At 30.5% G+C, this 20,069-nt stretch overlaps 2 protein-coding genes across 3 annotated transcripts; both read right to left on the bottom strand.

Annotated features, from left to right (window-relative positions):
• Window positions 1–532: 532 nt before the first annotated feature.
• Tango6 (transport and golgi organization 6) lies at window positions 533–3,928 on the bottom strand. The gene has a single exon (XM_047064040.2). It carries the CDS (start codon window positions 3,892–3,894, stop codon window positions 646–648), a length of 3,249 nt encoding a protein of 1,082 aa, XP_046919996.2. The 5' UTR covers window positions 3,895–3,928; the 3' UTR covers window positions 533–645.
• Window positions 3,929–8,522: 4,594 nt separating this feature from the next.
• Window positions 8,523–19,704, bottom strand: LOC124497915 (uncharacterized). 2 transcript variants are annotated; one of them, XM_075728462.1, is made up of 7 exons: window positions 18,838–19,704; window positions 16,939–17,886; window positions 10,335–10,506; window positions 10,178–10,245; window positions 9,932–10,037; window positions 9,418–9,778; window positions 8,523–9,313 (listed from the first exon to the last, which is right to left on the bottom strand). In XM_075728462.1, the coding sequence occupies exons 1-7, from the start codon at window positions 19,349–19,351 to the stop codon at window positions 9,284–9,286; spliced, it is 2,199 nt and encodes a 732-aa protein (XP_075584577.1). In that variant the 5' UTR covers window positions 19,352–19,704; the 3' UTR covers window positions 8,523–9,283. The 2 variants fall into 2 exon arrangements, with proteins under 2 accessions (XP_075584577.1, XP_075584578.1); XM_075728463.1 differs by having other exon boundaries at window positions 10,184–10,245.
• Window positions 19,705–20,069: the final 365 nt, after the last annotated feature.

Genomic DNA, 20,069 nt, shown 5'->3' with positions numbered 1-20,069 from the left:
ACCAACAAACCAATAGAACCGTATTATAGTGTGCATGTATGGTTGGTTCGTGATCACAGCCAAAGGGAAGAGAGATAGAGGGAGAACATCAACAACAACAACAACAACATCATCATCATCATCATCAACCAGCAACAGCAGCAGCAGCAGCAACAACAACAACAACAACATCAACATCACCATAAGAATATATAAAAAAATAGTAGTGGTTTTTTTCATGCCAGTAGTAGTAGGTGCAAATTCTATAAGCTATATATGCTACTACCATTTTTGCCAGAAATAAAAAATGATGCGAATTACAGTGCACATGCGTATTATGATATAGCATCTATTTTGTTATTAAAAAAAAAGATATATTTGTGCGTAGGTGTTGTTTGGTAATAGTAGTGGCCTAACTATTTTTACTCGAACCGCTAGTTTTTCGAAAAAGGCGCCTTCCTTTTTTTTCTTTATTTTTTCATCTAATAAATTTTGCTAGGTCGATGATTGATAGATTTATGAGAATAGTTACAAAAAATGAACATAGATGGCATTTTTTTATATTGAAATGAAATTGTTTTAATTCGTTTAAAAAAAACAAAATTTAAGAGGTGTTTCATTTTGTTATAAAGCTTTCTGTTAGATCTAATATTATCACGGAATATTTCAATCATTTTGATGTAATAATTCCTGAGCAATTCTAGATATTTGTTCATATGCATTCGAACAATGTCGCTGTAGGATATCATCAAGTGTGCGATTTCCAATATCCAGAATGACGTTTTTGATATTTTTTAAATGATTTTGCAATAAAATGGCTGATTCATGATCAACACCTTTGAGAAGTAGATACAGGAATAAAACAGCAGCTCGGCGGACTTCTAATTCTGGATCCGTCGTTATTATTTGTTCGACCATTGAAATTAATTCAACCATGTATTTGGGCAATCCGTAACGAAATCTGCGACAAAATTCTCCCAAACATGATAGGCAACTAATTCGAATGGCAGGTTCGGATGATTTTATGCCCAAAAGCATTCCATTGATGAATTGGGATGAATAATGATGGGCAAAATCACCAATCGAATAAGTTAACTGAATGATTGTTTCACCAATTTTAAGACGATCAGATAATGGTCGAGTTTCTGTAGATATTAATTCATCAATCAAAATGGGCAGAATTCGGTCAGTATGACGTATGGCAAATGCTGACAAAGTTCTAATCACTGCTAGGTAAAGATAGGATTCTGAATCATGAAGAATTTTTTTCACCTCGGAAATCACTTGATCAAACATGACGGATATTGATGGATGTCGATTCAATACTAATTTTCTGATTATGTTTAATGCATGTGCTTGTCCGGGCATAAAATCGTTGTTTTGAAGATCTTTCAACGCTAATTGTAATGGAAGTAAATTTGAACAACTATCATGATGTTGATTATGGTCGACAATATCTTTTTTTGTATAAAGTTTTTCAAATCTATGGTATAAATTTTCAGAAAGATCATGATCTTCAAGTGATAACCATTTTAATGTCCGGCTATTATGTAAAAGAATACCGATTGCATTGTGACAAGGATGTAGGTCATTCAAGATTGTCATAACCGATTGATTTGATTCCTCAATAGACAATGAATAAGGTTTGATAATATCTGAATTTGTTTCAATTTTTTCAATTAGAATGGATAATACACGTAAACAAATCGATAATGTTTCAAGCCATATCTGAATATTTTGCTGAAAATCTTCTAAATCTTCATCATCATTTTGTTCATCAGGGATCTGTATGATTTTTTGAACAATTCGTTCTAATGTACTATTTAAAAATTGAATGGTTTTTTGACTGGAAATAATGAATGCTTCACGTTCATCTTGTTCACGTTTAGATATAGTCTGTCCGAATAGACGATCACCAAATGGTCCTATTAAAAATAGTACAACTGTGGATGGATTTTTATTCATCAATTGTTCCAAAAGTAGGAAGAAAAAATTAAAACGAAAATCAATGGCCATCTGATCTAATATCCAAAGTATGAATGTTGCCAATAGATTTGTTTGTGCCAATGAATCAACAGGTTCTTTACATTTATCTGAATTTTGATTGATTTTTATTCGATGATCTATTCTGTTTGATGATGATTGATCAATTTGTACACGAAAATGATTTATCCACAATGATTGTTGTGAACATATACAATCATCAAGCATATATATTGATTTGGGTATTTCACGCAACATTTCTATGATAAGTTTTTCACTCTCTTCCTTCAAAGGTATATGAAGAATTTGATTTTTTTCTATTTCAAATTGAAATCTTAGATAAAAAATGGCGGGAAAAAAATCTGACAATTTCAACAAACAAGATCGGTATGAAATCAAACGATAAATGATTTTGATTGTTTCTTCAATGGAAAATTCATGTTCCATACTATTAAAGGATTTTATTGTCGTATCAAATACCATTTTCTGGATTAATGATGGATCGATTTGATTTAATGTATCAAGTAACATAGCAGCAAATTGATAATAAATTTGCGGTGAATGTTGGTGACTACCAGAATGATCTGATTTTAAAAGTTCAAATAATAATTGTGTGATGATTTTTTGTCGATAGGGTAATTTTTGTCGGACAGGAAGATTTACAACCATAGTAACCATTGCTTGCAAACGATGAACAATCGTGGTTTCACGTTCCGATTGGCGGTCCGAATCTAATGTGGCATCAATTAATAATTTTAGACCACCTGAAACGATTAAATGATTACGAAACATATTCGAAATGATATGGAATAATTTTTTTGATTCAGAATTATGACCACCATGTTGTGACGATAATATGGCTAACAATGCAACGAAATTACGTATAACTAATAAACGACATGTTTGATCATTGAAATGATTTTCAAGAAATTTAGTTTCCAACTGATTCGTTATTGATTTTAATTCTTCGCTGAGATTCACATTTGATGATTGTGATCGGTAAATAGTGGACAAAGCCAACAAAATTGCAAAACAATCTTTACGCAATGTTTGTATGATTAGTTTCACGCAATAATGTCGCTGTAAGTTTTCATTTTCGATCAACAAAAGCTGTAGATAAATCAGATAAATTGATTTCATAATGGTCAATTGTTTTTCAATATTTTCATAGTCCAATGACCATTTTATGATCCCATCATTGTTGACAAGTATGGGATTATCACAATCAACAATGATTTTAGATGATTGTTTTTCTTTTTCCATAGAATCGAATATATCATTTGACAATGAAATCGGAAATATTTTCTCAAAGTTTAATTGAGACATTGAATTGGACAAGTAAAATTTTAAAATATTTGTGAATGATAAACGTAATGAATGACATAAGGATAATCGTATCAATGATTCTTTATTGGTGCTCAATAATGTTTTGGCTGGTGAAGATATCTCAGTTTCAAGTGAAAAATGATTGACATTCATTTGGTTGTCCATAAGACGATTAACAATCACCAGACCAACCACTGTTTTAGTATGTATCATAATCAATGACAATCTGATGACCACCGCTTGTAGTTGTCTTATTTCATAATTATTCGTGAAACTGGTATTTGTTTTTGTCGTTGATAACGAACTTGTTGTTTGACATTCATTATTATTTGACAATAAAGTTTCAACATTGTTTCTCAGATTTTCCACTAATTTGACAAACGATTTAATCAAAGTTCGAAATTGCAGCTCCTGTTGTTGTCGATGGCCACCATGATCGTCGAAATGTTCACACGAAATTGATTCTTCGATTCTTTCATTCAGCAAATCAATTTCGGACAATTTACTCGTATACCATTCGTTCGAATTTATTATGTCAATGTCATTGTTATTGACCAAATTGATCCATTTAGCAAGAATTTGCATAAAATTTTCAATATTAGCCATTATCAAGCGAATTCAAAAACATGACAAGAAATCAACACATGGAAAACATTGACATAAACACATTGTATAAACTTGGTGATGAAAAAGTATTCCAATAGCAATACCTACAATATATGAACAGAGAAAAAATTTTCTAAATTTAAATTCTATAGAATTGGATTTCGGTCATTTGCCTGATTTTTTATTCATTTCATTCATCATAATAATAATAATAATATGACTATGTTGTAAGAGAAAGATTTTTTTTTATTGCAAAAAATGTTCATGTCCATAAAGTTTTTTTTTGTTTTGTTTTCCAGAAATTCGTATTTTGTTGTTGTGAACTAAAGAGGGGAGAGAAAATTTTTTTTTTTATGGCGAGAAATTGGTGGTCGGCATATTCGATTCTCTGATGCTGATGATGCCGATGTCGGTGCTTTTCAATGATGATTTTGTTGTTTTAAATATTTTTTTTTTGTTACCCCAACCCAGTTGTTCAACTTGTTACTTCGAAAAAAAATGTGGAATTTGTTTTTATTTTTTGTTGTTATTGTTGTTGTTGTTGTTTTGACTTGGTCTAAACATTGATTAGTTAAATGAATATAAAACATATAAAAGAAAAAATATTTAACAAACACAATCAAGGTTCGAAAAACGAGTAAGATTGAGCAATTAAAATTTGAAGCCTTTGCAATATATAGTGTGTGTGTGTGTGTGTGTGTTGGTTAGTAAATGAGCGAACCATTTTTTCGAAAAACGATCAGATACTTATAACGAAAAATTTTTGTGTGAAAAAAAACTTTGAGGTCGGTTTATTATGACGATGATAATGATGATGGTCATCAATGATGAATTTTTTTTTTTGTATGATTTTTAAACAACTAAAGCAAAGAGAGAGAGAGAGAGAGAGCGAGAAAACGGTGCAAAAATGTCTGAAATGTCATGAAAATTATTTTTCAGAATATAAAGTTTCATGTGCGTGAAATAAAAAGTGGAAAGAAGTGAGAAAGAATATTACCTGACTACCTATCTCTCTCTCACACACTAATAAATTTGAAATAACAACTTCTCTAAAGCGAAAACAAGTCCTAGGAAATTTTTTTTTGTTTGTGTGTGGCGCGAGCGGTTGCAAAAATTGATCGTTTGATTTTGATGAATCGAATGAATTTTTTTTTTCGTTCCTATCTTGTTAACGTAGAAAAAACGAATTCGAATGATCGCCAATAATATTTGGCTTCTTCATCAACACACACACACAATTCGGCGGCAGCTTTTGACCCAGAAAACGATTCAACAACAACAACAACAAAAAGGGGACCAGGTGTGGTATATACCTTATGTGTTTGTGTGTCGTTTGGTACATTTTGGTCGGTTGGTCAATCAACCAATACACATAACTACCATAAAGTGAAAAAAACGATGACGATGAACGATGATTAAAACATTCACTATTGGCGACCACCAATCGATATAAATTTCAACAATATGCTAACTAGAGAACTTGAAGCCTTGATTTTGCATAGCCCCACAAATTATTAAGAAGAAGACGAGAAAAACCCAGGAGGTTTCATCGGGTTTTTTCTCACTCGATCGTTTTCTCCATTTGGAACTTGTTGTTCATTGATTATTGTTGTTGTTGTTGTTGATGATGATGATGATCAAGACATAGCCGTCGTCGTCATTGTTGTTATTGGGTTTGGTCAAAAACCATTACCCTTTTATTTTCGGTCTCAATACCCCCCAATTCTTTATCAATTTGACCCAGGACCATTAATTAGGCCCAACATACAAATATACATGTCATGAAAAGAAAAACATTCACCATGTTTATGTTGTTCACAAATGATTAATATGTGGTGGTGGTGGTGGTTGGGGATGAAGGTGGAAAATTCGAGGCGAAAAAGTTTATCCTTTCATATCTGTTTTTTAGCTCTATAAACTTGAAGTTTTTGTTCTTTTTTTTGTGTGTGTGTGTTGAAATGATTCGATTCGTGAGAAATAGAATCTTTAAATGAAGCCAATTTTCTGCCCAATTTTCTTTTCACCATAGTGTGTGTGTTTTGTTTGTGTGTGTCCAGTGTATGTGTGTGTGTTGTCGGCAATTCGGGTCCTGGTAATAACAGGTTCATTTAGTAACAATAACAACAACAACAACAAAAAAACACTGAATATTTTTTTAAAAAAAGACATTGAGACACCACATAGAGATTCCTGAAACAAATGAAATCAATCAACCGTATTTTTTTCTATTTTGTTTTGTTTTGATTGATATAAGAAAATTATATGACTTGATTATTTCAAAAACATTCAATCCAATCCATTAATATTCGAATAAGTACCGATGATGATGATGACAGGTAACGATTTTTTTTCTGATATCTTTATTTTGGAAAAATTGGCGATGAAAATTGATCCATGAATTGAAAAAAAATGTTTTCGGTTAAATGAACGTTGTTTTTTGCAATCAAATTATTGTTTGCTAAATCTCAAATGAATTTTTGTTCTTTGAGATGGGTGTGGGCGGTGTTGAAAAAAAAGGTGTGTGTGGTCTTATTTTTGTCGATCATAATGATCATCAGAAACGTAGTCATCATCATCACCATCATCATCATATACAAAAAAAAAAATTCTTTTCACAGAACAATGTTAAACAAAAATAATTTTCAACTCTTTTTTAAACATTTTTTTTCTGTTATTGTTATTTTCCGAATCGTTACTGTCATTTGACAATCGACTACCTATCGAGGTTTATGTTTGTTGTTGTTGTTGTTTGTTATTGTTATTGTTAATATTACTTCAAATTACCTGGTCATTTTTCAATCAAATTCCAAAATACCTTTTTAATATCCAAGTCGTTTCTCCTATATAGGCCCTAATATAGACGAGAAAAAAAATCATGGGCCAAACCTTTGTTGTTCATTCTTTGAATTCTCTTCTTGATCACACACACGCACCAACACAAACTGTTAAATAAAATAAGAAGTGAAAAATTGGGTCCTGGAACAAACAGGTAAAACATTTTCAATTTTTTTTTATTCCATTCATTTGAAAATTGGTGAAAGAAAAAAAAGAAGCCGCCAAAGTTTTTGTCTCTATGTGTGTGTGTGTGTGTGTGTGTGTGTGTGTGTGTTTATTTGACATAAGAAATTTTTTTTTTTGATTAGAAAGTTTTGAATAAAAAAAATGTTCTTTTTTTCCAGTGATAGATTATGAAAAAAAAGGAGAACCATTCATATTCTTTCTATCTTTCTTCTTACCATTTTGATTGTCGACATTTGACATAATGAATAAGATGAATAGAAATATATCAATAGAAATGATAGAAAATTGAAGCAAAGTTTCAAATATCATCGTTATGGTTATGGTCGTCTTTGTCTTTTTTGTTCAACTGGGTTAAATTGGGTTTCTCTTTTGGAATTTAAATTCATTTTCATTGTATTACCTTTTTAACATTCGGATTTCATGTGTATTAGATTATAGATGTGTTTATGTGTGTCTGATCACTTAGATAATCTGATCGCATTTTATACTGATTTACCTCTGGTTATGGTCTGATGATATTTTAAATATAAATACATTTATTTCTTCTTATGTGGCTTTGCTTTTTAAAAAAAAAAATAATTATCATAACCATAATAATTGATTATGAATGAAAGCTGACACGAGCTATGAATGAATGATCATTAAAAAGGGACGATTAATTCTAGCCAAATTTGGTTTCAAACAATATTAACACAGAATTCATCTTAGACATAGCAGATAGATTATTAGGTTCGTAGCCATGATGATGTTTTGTTCGTTTTTTTTCTGTCAATTTTTTTTCCTTGGTTCTGCTACTGGTGTTTGAAAAAAAAAATTGTTTTGAAATTTGTTTTTTCATCTTCAAGTTTTTTTTTGCTTTGTTTTGCTTTCATTTACTCATTCAATTCAATTCAATGTTCATTGATGCGAATCATAATGTTACCTTGTTGGTTTGTTAATTGTACAATTCCATTTCGTTCGTTCATCCATCCAACCGACAGATCTACACACAATAAACACAAACACACACACATTTTGAAAAATGGTCTTCATATGTATTTGGTTATCGGTATCGGGTCTTATTTTATTTTATTTTTGTTTCGTTTTTCATTTACCTGATTATATCACACACACACAAAAAAAAGACAAATAAAATGAATGACATACAAAACTACCTGAACAATCAATTGCTTACGAAGTGGAATTAGAAAAAAAAATTTTCTTTTTCTTTAAGAAAAAAAATAATAGCCATAAAAATAGAAAATGATGATGACGATGAACCAAATAAGAATGATTACATACATACACACAAACACACGGTTCAGTGAATCTAAATGATGATGATGATCATCATCATCTACCAATGAGGACTTGTGATTCTATCTATCTATCTTTGATTTGTTTTTTTTTCTTTATATTGTCTTTTTTTTGTTCTTATTCCAATGTGGATATTGCCCACCATTCAAATTATCTTCAAATCGGGATTCTTGTATAGCCAAATTAGTCAAAAGTTAAATTACCTTTGGCAAGATGTAAATTTAATTACATCTTGAAATTAAATTCAAGATTCTATGGAATTTTATCATTTACAAAAATAATAGAATTTCTCAATGCCACAAAAATGATTGGAAGAACATGAAAAAAAAATTTAATTGATCAATCTAAGTTGAAGATAAAGAGCGATAAATATAGTCAAGAGAGAGAGAGAGAAGAAGGAATTTATCATACAAAATGTGAAATAATTTGTCATAATTGAATTATACTTTGATTATTTCTGTTGTTTATGTATGTATGTACGATAGAAAAAATATCTATATAAAGGATGTGTTTGTTTATTATATGTGTGAAAATAAAAGGATCAAAGGCTGAATCGGTATTTATAATCAATTTAAATAGTATAATACATAATACAATATAATTGCATAAATTACTTGCTAAAAGGAATTGAATTGAATGATGATTGAATGTATGAAATTGAAATATAATAAAAGATGAGGATTAATTAATGAAGAAAATGAAATTATGATCATTCATTGATTATCAAAATCAATGGATTTCTATATATTTATACATAATAATAATGGTTGATAATTAGAAGAAAAAACATAAAAGAAATTAATGATGAATGAACGACATAAATGCAGGGTATTTGAGAAAAGTATGAATAAATAATGAAGAATAGTATATAAATTAATAGAAAAAATTGTATTCAATGATTTTTGTGTGTAGAGAAAAAGAGAAAACGAATGATTAACAAAACGAATTATTTTATAACATTATCGATTGCTAGTTGAATTTTTTTTTAAAAATTTTCTTGATTGGTTAATCAGTAGATTTGTAGCATTTCATTTTATTTATTGATTTGATTCCATAAACTGTTGTTTTATCGTTATCTGTCATTTGTACTATATTCCAGATCCTAAAAATGGAAAAATAAAGAAGAAATTTTGAAAAAAAAACATTTAAATTTTAGAATTTTGTTTTTACATGTTTGTCATCATTGTCTCACAATCAAATACATACCAGTAGAATATTTCCGAATTTTTTCTTCTCATCAATAATTAGATGATAATTGTGCTGCTGTTGTTGTTGATGATGATGATGATGATGATGATTTATATGTTTGTTTCCATTGAATGGTAATATACATTGACAATTTGCCGTTTTCCTTGTCGTTATTAATGTCAAATTATTATTATCATTATTGTTCGGTTGGCTGAACGGTAACTGCTGTTGTTGACTGAATGTTGAATAATATCCGGATTTTTTCTGATACAACAATGGCTGTGGTGGTGGATAAATGGAAAAATCACTGTTCAGGTCTGTCGACGATGATCGTAACAAGGGAGTCGTCATTGATGTGGATTTCATTCTCATCTGATTTCTATATTTCGGTTTACACATGATGATATAAACAAGAATATAAATCGTCACATAATAATAGAAAAAAAACAGTAAACACAAATGATACGAAACGGAATTAGATCATTACCACTTAATTTTATTTGAAGTGAGCAAAAAAAAAAATACTACTAACCTTAGATAGGCGTTGTATGATAATAAGATTACAAATACAAATACTATGGACACTGTGATGACACCGCCAGCAATACCGGCCTCCAGGATTTTTGATTCACGTGATGCTATATTTTTAAATTAAATGTCGGAAATAAATAAGAAAAAAAAATTCACATGAAAAAACAATAAAAACATTGATAAAGAAGAATAATTTCCTCTCAACACAGGAAAGTATGTTTGGCACAGAGAAAAAATTGGAACTTACGCATACCAGGATATGAACCTTCAAGATCTTTGAATTCACATCGTTGTCCCATATAGCCATTGGCACATCTAAACGACGAAAAAAAAGAATTTGAGAATTATAGAAAAAAAAATTGAATTTCAAATTTTTTTTTCACAGTTAAAAAAAATAAACTTACTCGCAATTATACAGTATAGATTCACCGATTCGGACAGAAAAACAAGTGGCACCATTTAAACAATACCATTTTGCATATGCTTCTGGACATGCATATGTTTGGAACGTAATATTTGGACGAGTTGTTGGCGCTGGTGGACGTGGTTTTGGTGTCGACCTTGATGAACAGGATTCTGTTCATTGATTTAATAGATAAACAAACAAACAACGAAAGAAAAACATTAACATGTTATGAAGAATCAAAATTTAATCATAAAAAAAAAATTAAAAAAATGAAAAAAAATAGAATGTCATTGAAATACATCCGAAATGATGATGATTCATTGCCACAACAAAAAATAAAAATGAGAGTTGGGTGGTGACCCTTATAAATTTTCATTCGGTTACTCATCATCATCATCATCTCATAAATTGGTATTTTTATTTTTACAATAAACACAAGTATATTTAAAATAAACAAAATCACAAACTGAAATGAATTAAATGAAAAAAAAAGATTCCCTGTAGCAGTTAGTTTGTGATCATCATCGCTATAGGAAATAAGGCTCAATGCGTGCAACGATGCAAAACCAATCCAAATAACCCAAGATAGCAAACAAACACACACACACACACACACAACTGATGTAATCATGGACTCCCTACCAACTGATGGTGAAACGAAAAAAATAAAAGTAATGATGTAAAATCATTATACCTGTTGCACATATTTTACACACGATTCATGACAGGAAATGAAAGAAAAAACATAAAATAGATATTATATACGTACGTATACGTACGACATATGTAAATTGATGATGATGACAAAACATGAATCAATAAGAACTAACAAAATAATGAAATTACCATTATATTATATAACAACAGGAGTAAAAAGAATCATTATCATGATGACAAACACACACACACACAAAATGATCATACGTGATTCCATTTATTGAATAACCAAATGTATAATTGAATAATGAATTGATTACTGTTTGCTGTATTTTTTTTATAAGTTTGATATAACGGTCTCTTGTTTATTTTTTATTTTTCAAACATTAAATATGACCCATTAATGTATTTTTTTTTATTTTTATGACTCACACTATAATCCTCTCTAGTATTATAAAAGTGATGATTTGTTTTCTTTTTTTTTTTGTTCATCCTGCTTTTCATACAAACCACCTGATCATGATCACTATTAACTTTCATTAAAAATTTACCGTTCGATCCATGTTGAATCGATCAAAAAAAAAAACAAAAATCAAAACAAAACAAAAAAAAGAAAAGCAAAAAAAAAATTAGACCATATGTCCCCTCAACACTCGGAATACAAGAGTGCAAAGTTCATACATTCAGACACATACATACATACACACACCTACAGGCACAGCACAGCTGCCGATTTAAAAAGTAGGAAAAAATTTTTTTTTTTTTTACGAAATATTCGACATCACCATACCATGTGTGTCTGTGTACGTATGTGTATTATTTTCATATGTGGATCAAAATTAACAAACTCTATCACACATGCACACACACACACACACCTGGAAATGATAAATACACAAATATATGGTCATATGAATTTTTGGGAAATTTTTATTAAAAACTTTTGGAAAAACCATTATGGCTAAGGATATCAATAATAAACATAGAATGATGAATGATAAAATAAGTTATTATACGGTGACAACAAAGTGAAATAAATAATTTTTGATTTGTTGATAATTTTCGATTCGAAGTTATCTTGACTTATGGAATTTGAAAAAAGTTCTTGAGTAAGTTTTTGTTTGTCTTGAATAAACTACTTTTCTTTCTCTCTCTCTTTTTCTACTGGTCATCATCATAAGATTTATTGATATAAAAATATAAAGAAAAACTCCCACGTACAAACTACACACACATACCTGAATAATAAGAAAAAAAATAATTAATATTTGATTTCGTTTCATATTCAATTATCAAAAAAAAAAAAAAAAAAATTAAAGGGTCAAAATCATCAATTTTTCACATTTTGTTTTGCAACGAAAAATAACTCATTCAATTAAGTTGACAATGTTCTTTTTTTTAAATTTGAAATTATTGTCACAGGGTAAATGATAAAGGATGTATGAAAGAAAATCTAATTTTATTTTTCATCTTCATGATTGTTTATGAATGAATACTCCCACACACACACGGAGAGAGAGAGAAAACAAACAAAAACACTCCTACGATCATGATTATCACAAGAGATGAAAACTTTGGAGCTATCATTTTTTTTCCTCTAAAACGTTATTATCAAACACATCATTTTTTTTTCTTCCTTATTTTATGATCAATATGACTTTTTTTTAACGATACAATTTCAATGAGTGAAAATGAATAATATCTTTATTCTGAACACACGCACAGAGAGAGAGAGAGAGAGTAGATAGAATTTAAATGATATAGAGATCCTTTAGTCAGTTATATTGAAATATATCCATTAGATCGTAGTTGATAATGGTTTAAAGACGGAAGACATACTAGATTTGGTCCGGATGATGATCGTCAACGAAATACTAACAACAACATGTGTGATCCATTTGATAAGTTTTTTTTTATTTTGTTGTTGTTGTTGATGATGATGATGATGGTTGTTGATAGCGCAACAGCTGTCATTATCATCATCATCGTCGTCGTCGTCGTTGTTGTTGTTGTCATCAACAATATTGGAAATATCCCAAAAAAAGAATATTTACACCACATTGATTTTTATGAACTTCCACAATTATGTTATTCACATAGTCTAGCTAATTCATTTTGTTGTAAGTATAAGTGTGTGTGTAAATGTATATTTGAACCATATAATTGTGTATGGCACGTGCCACACTTGAGTGGGTTAAGTATATCATCATAAAGATCAATTTATTCATTTTTTTTCGTTTGTTCGAATGACACATATGTTCATTGGTCCATCTTGTACTAACGACGAAACAAAAAAAAAACTGGGCACGTGTTTTTTCAACAAAAAAAAAGAAGAAAATTTAAATGTCTTTTGATCTTTTTTTCTTCTTTCTTTCATCATTGCTCTTCTTTTTGATGGTAGTCGTTATTCATTATCGATGACCATATGACAACCAATATGGTGGTGATTGTAGTAAGATTCGGGTTTCAAAGGCTATTTTCGGTCTATCATTCATTCAACATAAACAGGCCAGAAAAAGGGCCTAACATATGCTCTTTGACCTTTTTTTTAGTTCAATGATGTGATGGGTGGGTGGGTAATTGACTTGCTAGCTAGCTGTATATTAAGGAAGATGAGGATTAGACTTTCTTGGATTACACACACTACCAAATAATAAAATGAAAAATAGTCTCAGAAATCTAAAAAGACCTAATGGACTTTGAATTCAAATGAATTTTTTTCCGTCTATTCTTCGTGTGTGTGTGTGTGTGTGTGTTGGTTACATGAAACAGCAAATCAAAACAAGAGAATGAAAGAAATGAAAATTCATTTATGCTTAGGAAAATACACAGAAACATATTCATTTCCACAAAAAAGAATTATATAATACACATATTCATACATAAAGTCAAAGGTCATATCTATCATATCGAGCAAGTCATCATCATCATCATAATAATAATCGGTAGAATCTTTTTTATGTGAAAAGAAACAATACAATCATCATCCATGGAAACGGCAATTTTGCATCCCATAGCATATATAGGAAAATAAAAATTCGAATCGAATGTTCGATATTTGATAAGCAACAAGTCACCAAATGTGTGTGTGTTACCAAAAAATGAACATTCATTCAATAAATGAATTCAATGAATTAATACAATACACATTTAGACATATACACTTGCTTGTACATTTTTGATTCATTTTTTTTGCCCTTATTATATCTCGGTTTTTTCGTTTGTCTATACATTTAAGGTTGGTGTATGAATGTATAACACACAACAACTCAGAAGGAAATAGACGAATGGAGAATTCAAAAGCTCATTGACCGCTTCGACTGAAATGATGATGACGAAAAAAAAAATAAGAACAGAAAGGAAGAACAGAAAGAAAACAATCTCGGCGTCTTAAAGTATAAATTGGTGCCGAAAAAAAGCAACAATAACAACAACAACAACAAGTGGCCACATTGAATTAGCATCAGGTAGAATGAATGAATCAGTGAACCTTGAACGGACAGGACCAGATAGCCATCCATCCAGGCGGCCACTGAGCCTTGATGAATACGAAATAAACATCAAGACAAACTAGATGATGAACTAGAACAGAAAGAAAAAAAAACAAAAGAAACTTGATAATTGGCAAAAAAGATCTTTATTGTCTTTTGCAGGATAAACTTGGCTTTATGATGATGATGATGATAATGTTTGATAACAATGAAACTTTGATGATTGGAATCGACAGACAGATTCGAAACACATTTCAATTCATGTGTTTAAAATTGGAATCTTTTATTTTTTTTCTCGGTTCGATTAACCGATCAATCGGTAGTTTTTTTGTTTTTTTTTTTGATTTGATTTTATTTATTTTCAACGAAACATTATTTGTTGACATGATTGTATACATGCATTATATGTATGTGTGGTCATTGATGATGGAAAATAAAAAAAAATGGTATTCGAAATGTATATCCAATCAAAATGATCATTTGAACAATCAACCATCAATGGCCAAGATGATAATCATCCTTATCATCAAAAAAAAATTCGAATTAAGTCGTCCTCATCTTGGCTATTGTTACTGGGGTTGTTATTATTGGCCGACATCGTTTTCGGTCAAATAAACACAATAATAACATATATATACATAAGATACCTAAGAAATGTAAAGACTATTTTTTTTTAAAAAAAACATTGTATAATAAACGAACACACACACACACACCGAAAGCCGCCATCATTTCATCGATTCAAAGTGAAAACAAGGAGGATAAAATTCGAATGGATAGAATAGATAGCTGAATAGTCATGGATGTCGGCATTACAAAACATCCACAATGACCTCCATCATCATCATCATCATCATCTTTATTGCCATTATCATCGATGATTGTAATATTATCGGCGTGGTTGGTCTTTGAAAATAAAAGAAAGGAGGAGGGTGAGTATGTGATGATTATAACATACATATTGATCAAAAAAAAAAAAAAAAAAAAAAATTTCAAGAACCAAATAGATATCAATATCAAGGGAAAGCAAAAAAAAAAAACATCGCACAAACACTCACTAATCATTTGACTTTCATTCTTTTTTATTTGTTGCGCGTGTATAACTCGTGTACGACAGCTGATAATTTTCATTTTAATACTCCATTCCAACATCATCATCATTATCAAGACGATGTATGAAGCAAAGCATAAATTTTAGTTCCAGAAAATACATCGAATGTATGCTTTTATCTTCAAATAAAGCTTCTAGCCTTCAAAATATCTAACTTCATCATAGGAGGTTAGCATTTCAGGACTTTACAATCATTTCCTTTATATACACACACATGCAACACACATACTACGAGGGGGTGTGCAATGGAACAAACAAGATAAAAAGTTTTTTTCCTATTTTTTTAAATAGTATATATTCGCCAGATGTTCGTATAATATCCAAAAAGAACACACACACACACACAAACAAAGATAGTTGCGAATGAACACAAGTTCACGCGACTAAATAGCAGAAGCAATAGCAATAAGCGGCTACCATCGAATATGTCGATGTCCTCGCCGAGACCGTCCAACTTGAACGACGACATCATCCTTGACGATGACGACGACAATGGCAACGACATTGCATAGCAAAGAAAAAGTTGACACGAGCTTCACGCGATCAAATATGTCGTTTAAGGCTTTACACCACCACCACCACCACCACAATCAATAGCCAACCCTGCATTGAACGAAATAATATCGCATTACATACACAATAATGATAATAATAAAAAACGGTTGTTGTTGATTATGGAACTTTTCCCCCTCTATTTCATTTCCAGAAGCCAACAACAGTTTGATAAATATATCTTGATTGGTTGAATGGTATTATTTTGGCAGCAGCAGCAGCAGCAGCAGCAGTATGGCAATACATATAAAAAAAGGTAAGTACTGTTTTGATGGCTGGCACGTGCAATCGGAACTTGGATATGAAAAAAAGCAGCTGCATAGTTAATTTTCATTTTTTTCAGGTAAAAATATACAACATAGAGAAAGAGAGAAACAAAACAAAACAAAAGGCAAACATGATGGTTGTTGATCCTATGGTCGTCATATTCAGGTAATTGAAATTTGATGTAAAAAAAATTGTTTATATGAACATGTTATAACTATGCAATCAACAAAGAAAAAAAAATTAAGACAATGATGGCATGTGTTGATGTGTGTGTGTGTGCGTGTGATATATGAATATTTTTCTAGATCATTTCCTATCTTTAAAGAAATTTTTTTCTTTTACTAATCTAGCCAACCAGCCATCATCATAATAATCATCACACAGGATTATCATTCTATCAGTAAATGTATATAAATTGTAATTAAAATAACCAATGATGATGATTATTATTCTAACCGAATAAGCGAAAAAAAATGAAAAGTTTCAGAATATAAATAGTATGAAAAAAAAGATCAAACTCTTACCGACTGTATGTAACAAACTACTGAATGAACAAAGTAGAAGCATGGTTGTTATCAATAGTGTACGATGATGATTATGTTGATGACTGTTGGATTGTCGAGAGGATAATAATAATGATGATGATGATAATGTGAATATGGATGCAGATTGCAGAAAAAAATTTAAAAGGATGGTCAAAATATGATTTTTGTTGATGGCCATTGATGACGACAATAATGTTATTTCTGGCCATGTTGCTGTTGTAACGATATTTTTTGGCGTTGGTGTTGTTCGTTTGGATGATGATGATGATGATGAAGATGGCTTCAAGAATAATGATGATTCTTCTTTTTGCCTTGAATAACATAGCTGTTCATCATTTGATTTGGATTTTATCATCATCAATAAATTCGTTGATAATGGTCGTCGCCGTCGTCTACGTCGCTGTCTTAAAGATGATATTGTGTAGGAGGTGTGGGAGATTTGTTGTTGTTGTTGTTGTTGTTGTTGACTGGAAATATTTGTTGCTGTTGAATTCAATGATGATAATGTTGATGTTGATATGGATGAAGAATTAGAACAATTCGGCCTCAAACATGATGACAATGATGATTCATTTTTATGTTTAGATAACGGAACTTCACCATCATCATTAACAACAACAACCGGGATCTTATTGTATAAAGAAGAATATTCAACAGAACAATGAACAGAACAAAAACAACAAGATGAAAAGGAATAGGAAGAAGATGAGAAATTCAAAGATGATGAAGAGGAACTGGATAAAAAGCGATGACATCGATAACAATGAGAATAATTTTGATGATGATCTAATTGACTATCGAAAATTTCTTCTTGAAAAAGACGATCATTGGTTAATAATATCGTTTTTTCCTGATTGATTATTCCGTTTTCCATGTTTAGTTCATTGATTCGTGGATGATGTTGATCATTATTTCCATCATAATCATCTAAATTGGTGATAAAACAAACGAAAAAATTGTAGTTATGTAAAACAAAACAAATGACATATTGGCATTTTTTTTGGTGATGTTTTTGACAGGTAATAGATTTAAGCGGGGAAAAAATCGAAATGTCAAACAGTACAAATAATCAAACAAACGAATCATCAATACGGCAACATTGTCAATTATGTTGAAATATGTCAACAACAACAACAAATTAGAAATAGAACCACACCCTGTGAATCAATAAATCGATCATCAATGATGATGATCGAAGAAAACACAAGAACAAAACAGAAATATACTGTACCGACTGGACCATCATCCCTCCCAACACACGAGCTTACAATCGGAAATGTGAACATCCATTTGTTTTGGATGATAATGTTTTTTTTTTTAATTGCTTCAATCGTAAAGATGAAAACATGAAATCATTCAGTTATTGTGTAGAGAAAAAAAATTCCACTTCCGTAATTTTTTTTTAAACACATCCGAAATGACACACGGGAAAAACCTGATCAAATGTTACTAATAATAAACAGCACTGACCATGCAAACGATCGATGAGGTCATTGTTTTTTTGGGTTAATTTTTTGCTTTTGTCTACCTGGATTTTATTTGGATGATTTCAACAGAAAAAATTCCAGATAGTCTGCTTTGTCTCATGTCTATTTGTTCAACTAGCTGCTGCTGGATGGCTAAATTTGATATGAAAATTTTCGATAGTTATGGTTGGATGGGTTTTCCATTCTTTTTTGTTGTTGTTTTTGTTCAGAAAAAAAAATTGTGACATGTATGTGATATATGCGGATATCTTTTGGTGCTATCTATTTATATATCAACCATATAGGGCGACCAGCATATAATATTTGGTTTAGTGCATATGACACCTTGCATATGTGTGTATCCTAAATTCATTGGAAATGACAATTTTTTTTTATTTTAACCTCTTCTTACCTCTAATATAATGATGATTATCATGTTGGTTATTCGCCACCATCGATTCTTCATAATGATGATGATGAGGATGTTTATGGTGCCTACTCGTTGACAACAGAAAACTTGATGTAGACGATAACGATCGTTGTCGTCCAGAACTATGATGATGATGATGATGATGATAATGATTTTGATGCGTGGATGTATTTGTTGTTGAATATGATGATGACATATTTGTATTCAACAATGTCGGTGGCTTCAACATTGATGGCCACAATAATGGCAGTTTTGTTGTTGATGTCATCGTTGTTATTGTTGATTTTTTAATAAAATTTCTTAAAAAATATTCCAAAATCTGGCACATTAAATTTGTATTATTATTCGTATCAATATTATCATCAATAATGTTTCCATTATTTATCAATAGATGTTTAGTGGGTAAAATCCTTTGCAATGATGATGATGATGATGATGATTTTGAACTTTTTTGTTGTTTTGTATGCTGTATTAATGTCGTTGCTGTAGTCGTCATTTTTGCTATTATTTTTTTTCTTTTGTTTTGAAGGCACACAAACACAGAATGAAACCGAATAGAATCGGAACCAAAATTTAAATTTAAAAAATTGGCGGGCAAATTAGATTGATGAGGCACGATTTGGTATATTGATACTTCATAGATAGAATTTAATAATTAAAAACAGTTTTAATCATTATTGAAATTCATTTTCAGAATGAACACTACACATTCTTATTGAATTAAAAAAAATTGATAAAACACAAACAACAGACACACAAACAAACAAATGGAATTATAAGCTAAACATGACTTTTTCAAGATTCAATTTTTCCGCGCACACATTTAACAATTCACATACACAAACCAAATGTTCATCCAACCAGGTTCGAACGTAAACTGGCTTAATATTTGATATGAGGTTGGAGATTTTTTTTCACTTCATTCATTCTAAATGATCTATGCTCGACAATATATAGCTAAATGATATGAATTCAAATGGTTGAATGTAGTGGTAGTATTGATATATTATATACATTGGCCAGACTAGCGCAACAATTCACGAATAGACCTACAACACTAAAGTCTCGGCATAGTATTGTTCGACGGGTGATAGGGGCGGAAAACCAGTCCAAAATAATAATATCAACAGTGTGTCCATTTCGTTCATGTTATAGCAAGCGCAACTAGTAGTAGATCTCACACATTCTTTTGTTCTCACACTTACTTGACTGGA

The sequence above is a fragment of the Dermatophagoides farinae genome, chromosome 2 (assembly GCF_024713945.1).
Source record: "Dermatophagoides farinae isolate YC_2012a chromosome 2, ASM2471394v1, whole genome shotgun sequence".
Taxonomy (NCBI): domain Eukaryota; kingdom Metazoa; phylum Arthropoda; class Arachnida; order Sarcoptiformes; family Pyroglyphidae; genus Dermatophagoides; species Dermatophagoides farinae.
The sequence above is the reverse complement of the archived record's forward strand: the minus strand, read 5'-3'. Positions and strand labels throughout refer to the sequence as shown.

What these genes read in the sequence shown, in the direction of transcription:
- Tango6 (XM_047064040.2), bottom strand. Translation starts at nt 3,894, where the DNA reads ATGGCTAATATTGAAAATTTTATGCAAATTCTTGCTAAATGGATCAAT.
- LOC124497915 (XM_075728462.1), bottom strand. Translation starts at nt 19,351, where the DNA reads ATGACGACTACAGCAACGACATTAATACAGCATACAAAACAACAAAAA. An exon ending in AGGTTCATATCCTGGTATGC is followed by an intron (nt 10,038 to 10,177) that starts GTAAGTTCCAAT and finishes TTAAAAATATAG; the next exon opens with CATCACGTGAATCAAAAATC. An exon ending in AATTCGGAAATATTCTACTG is followed by an intron (nt 9,314 to 9,417) that starts GTATGTATTTGA and finishes TTCCATTTTTAG; the next exon opens with GATCTGGAATATAGTACAAA.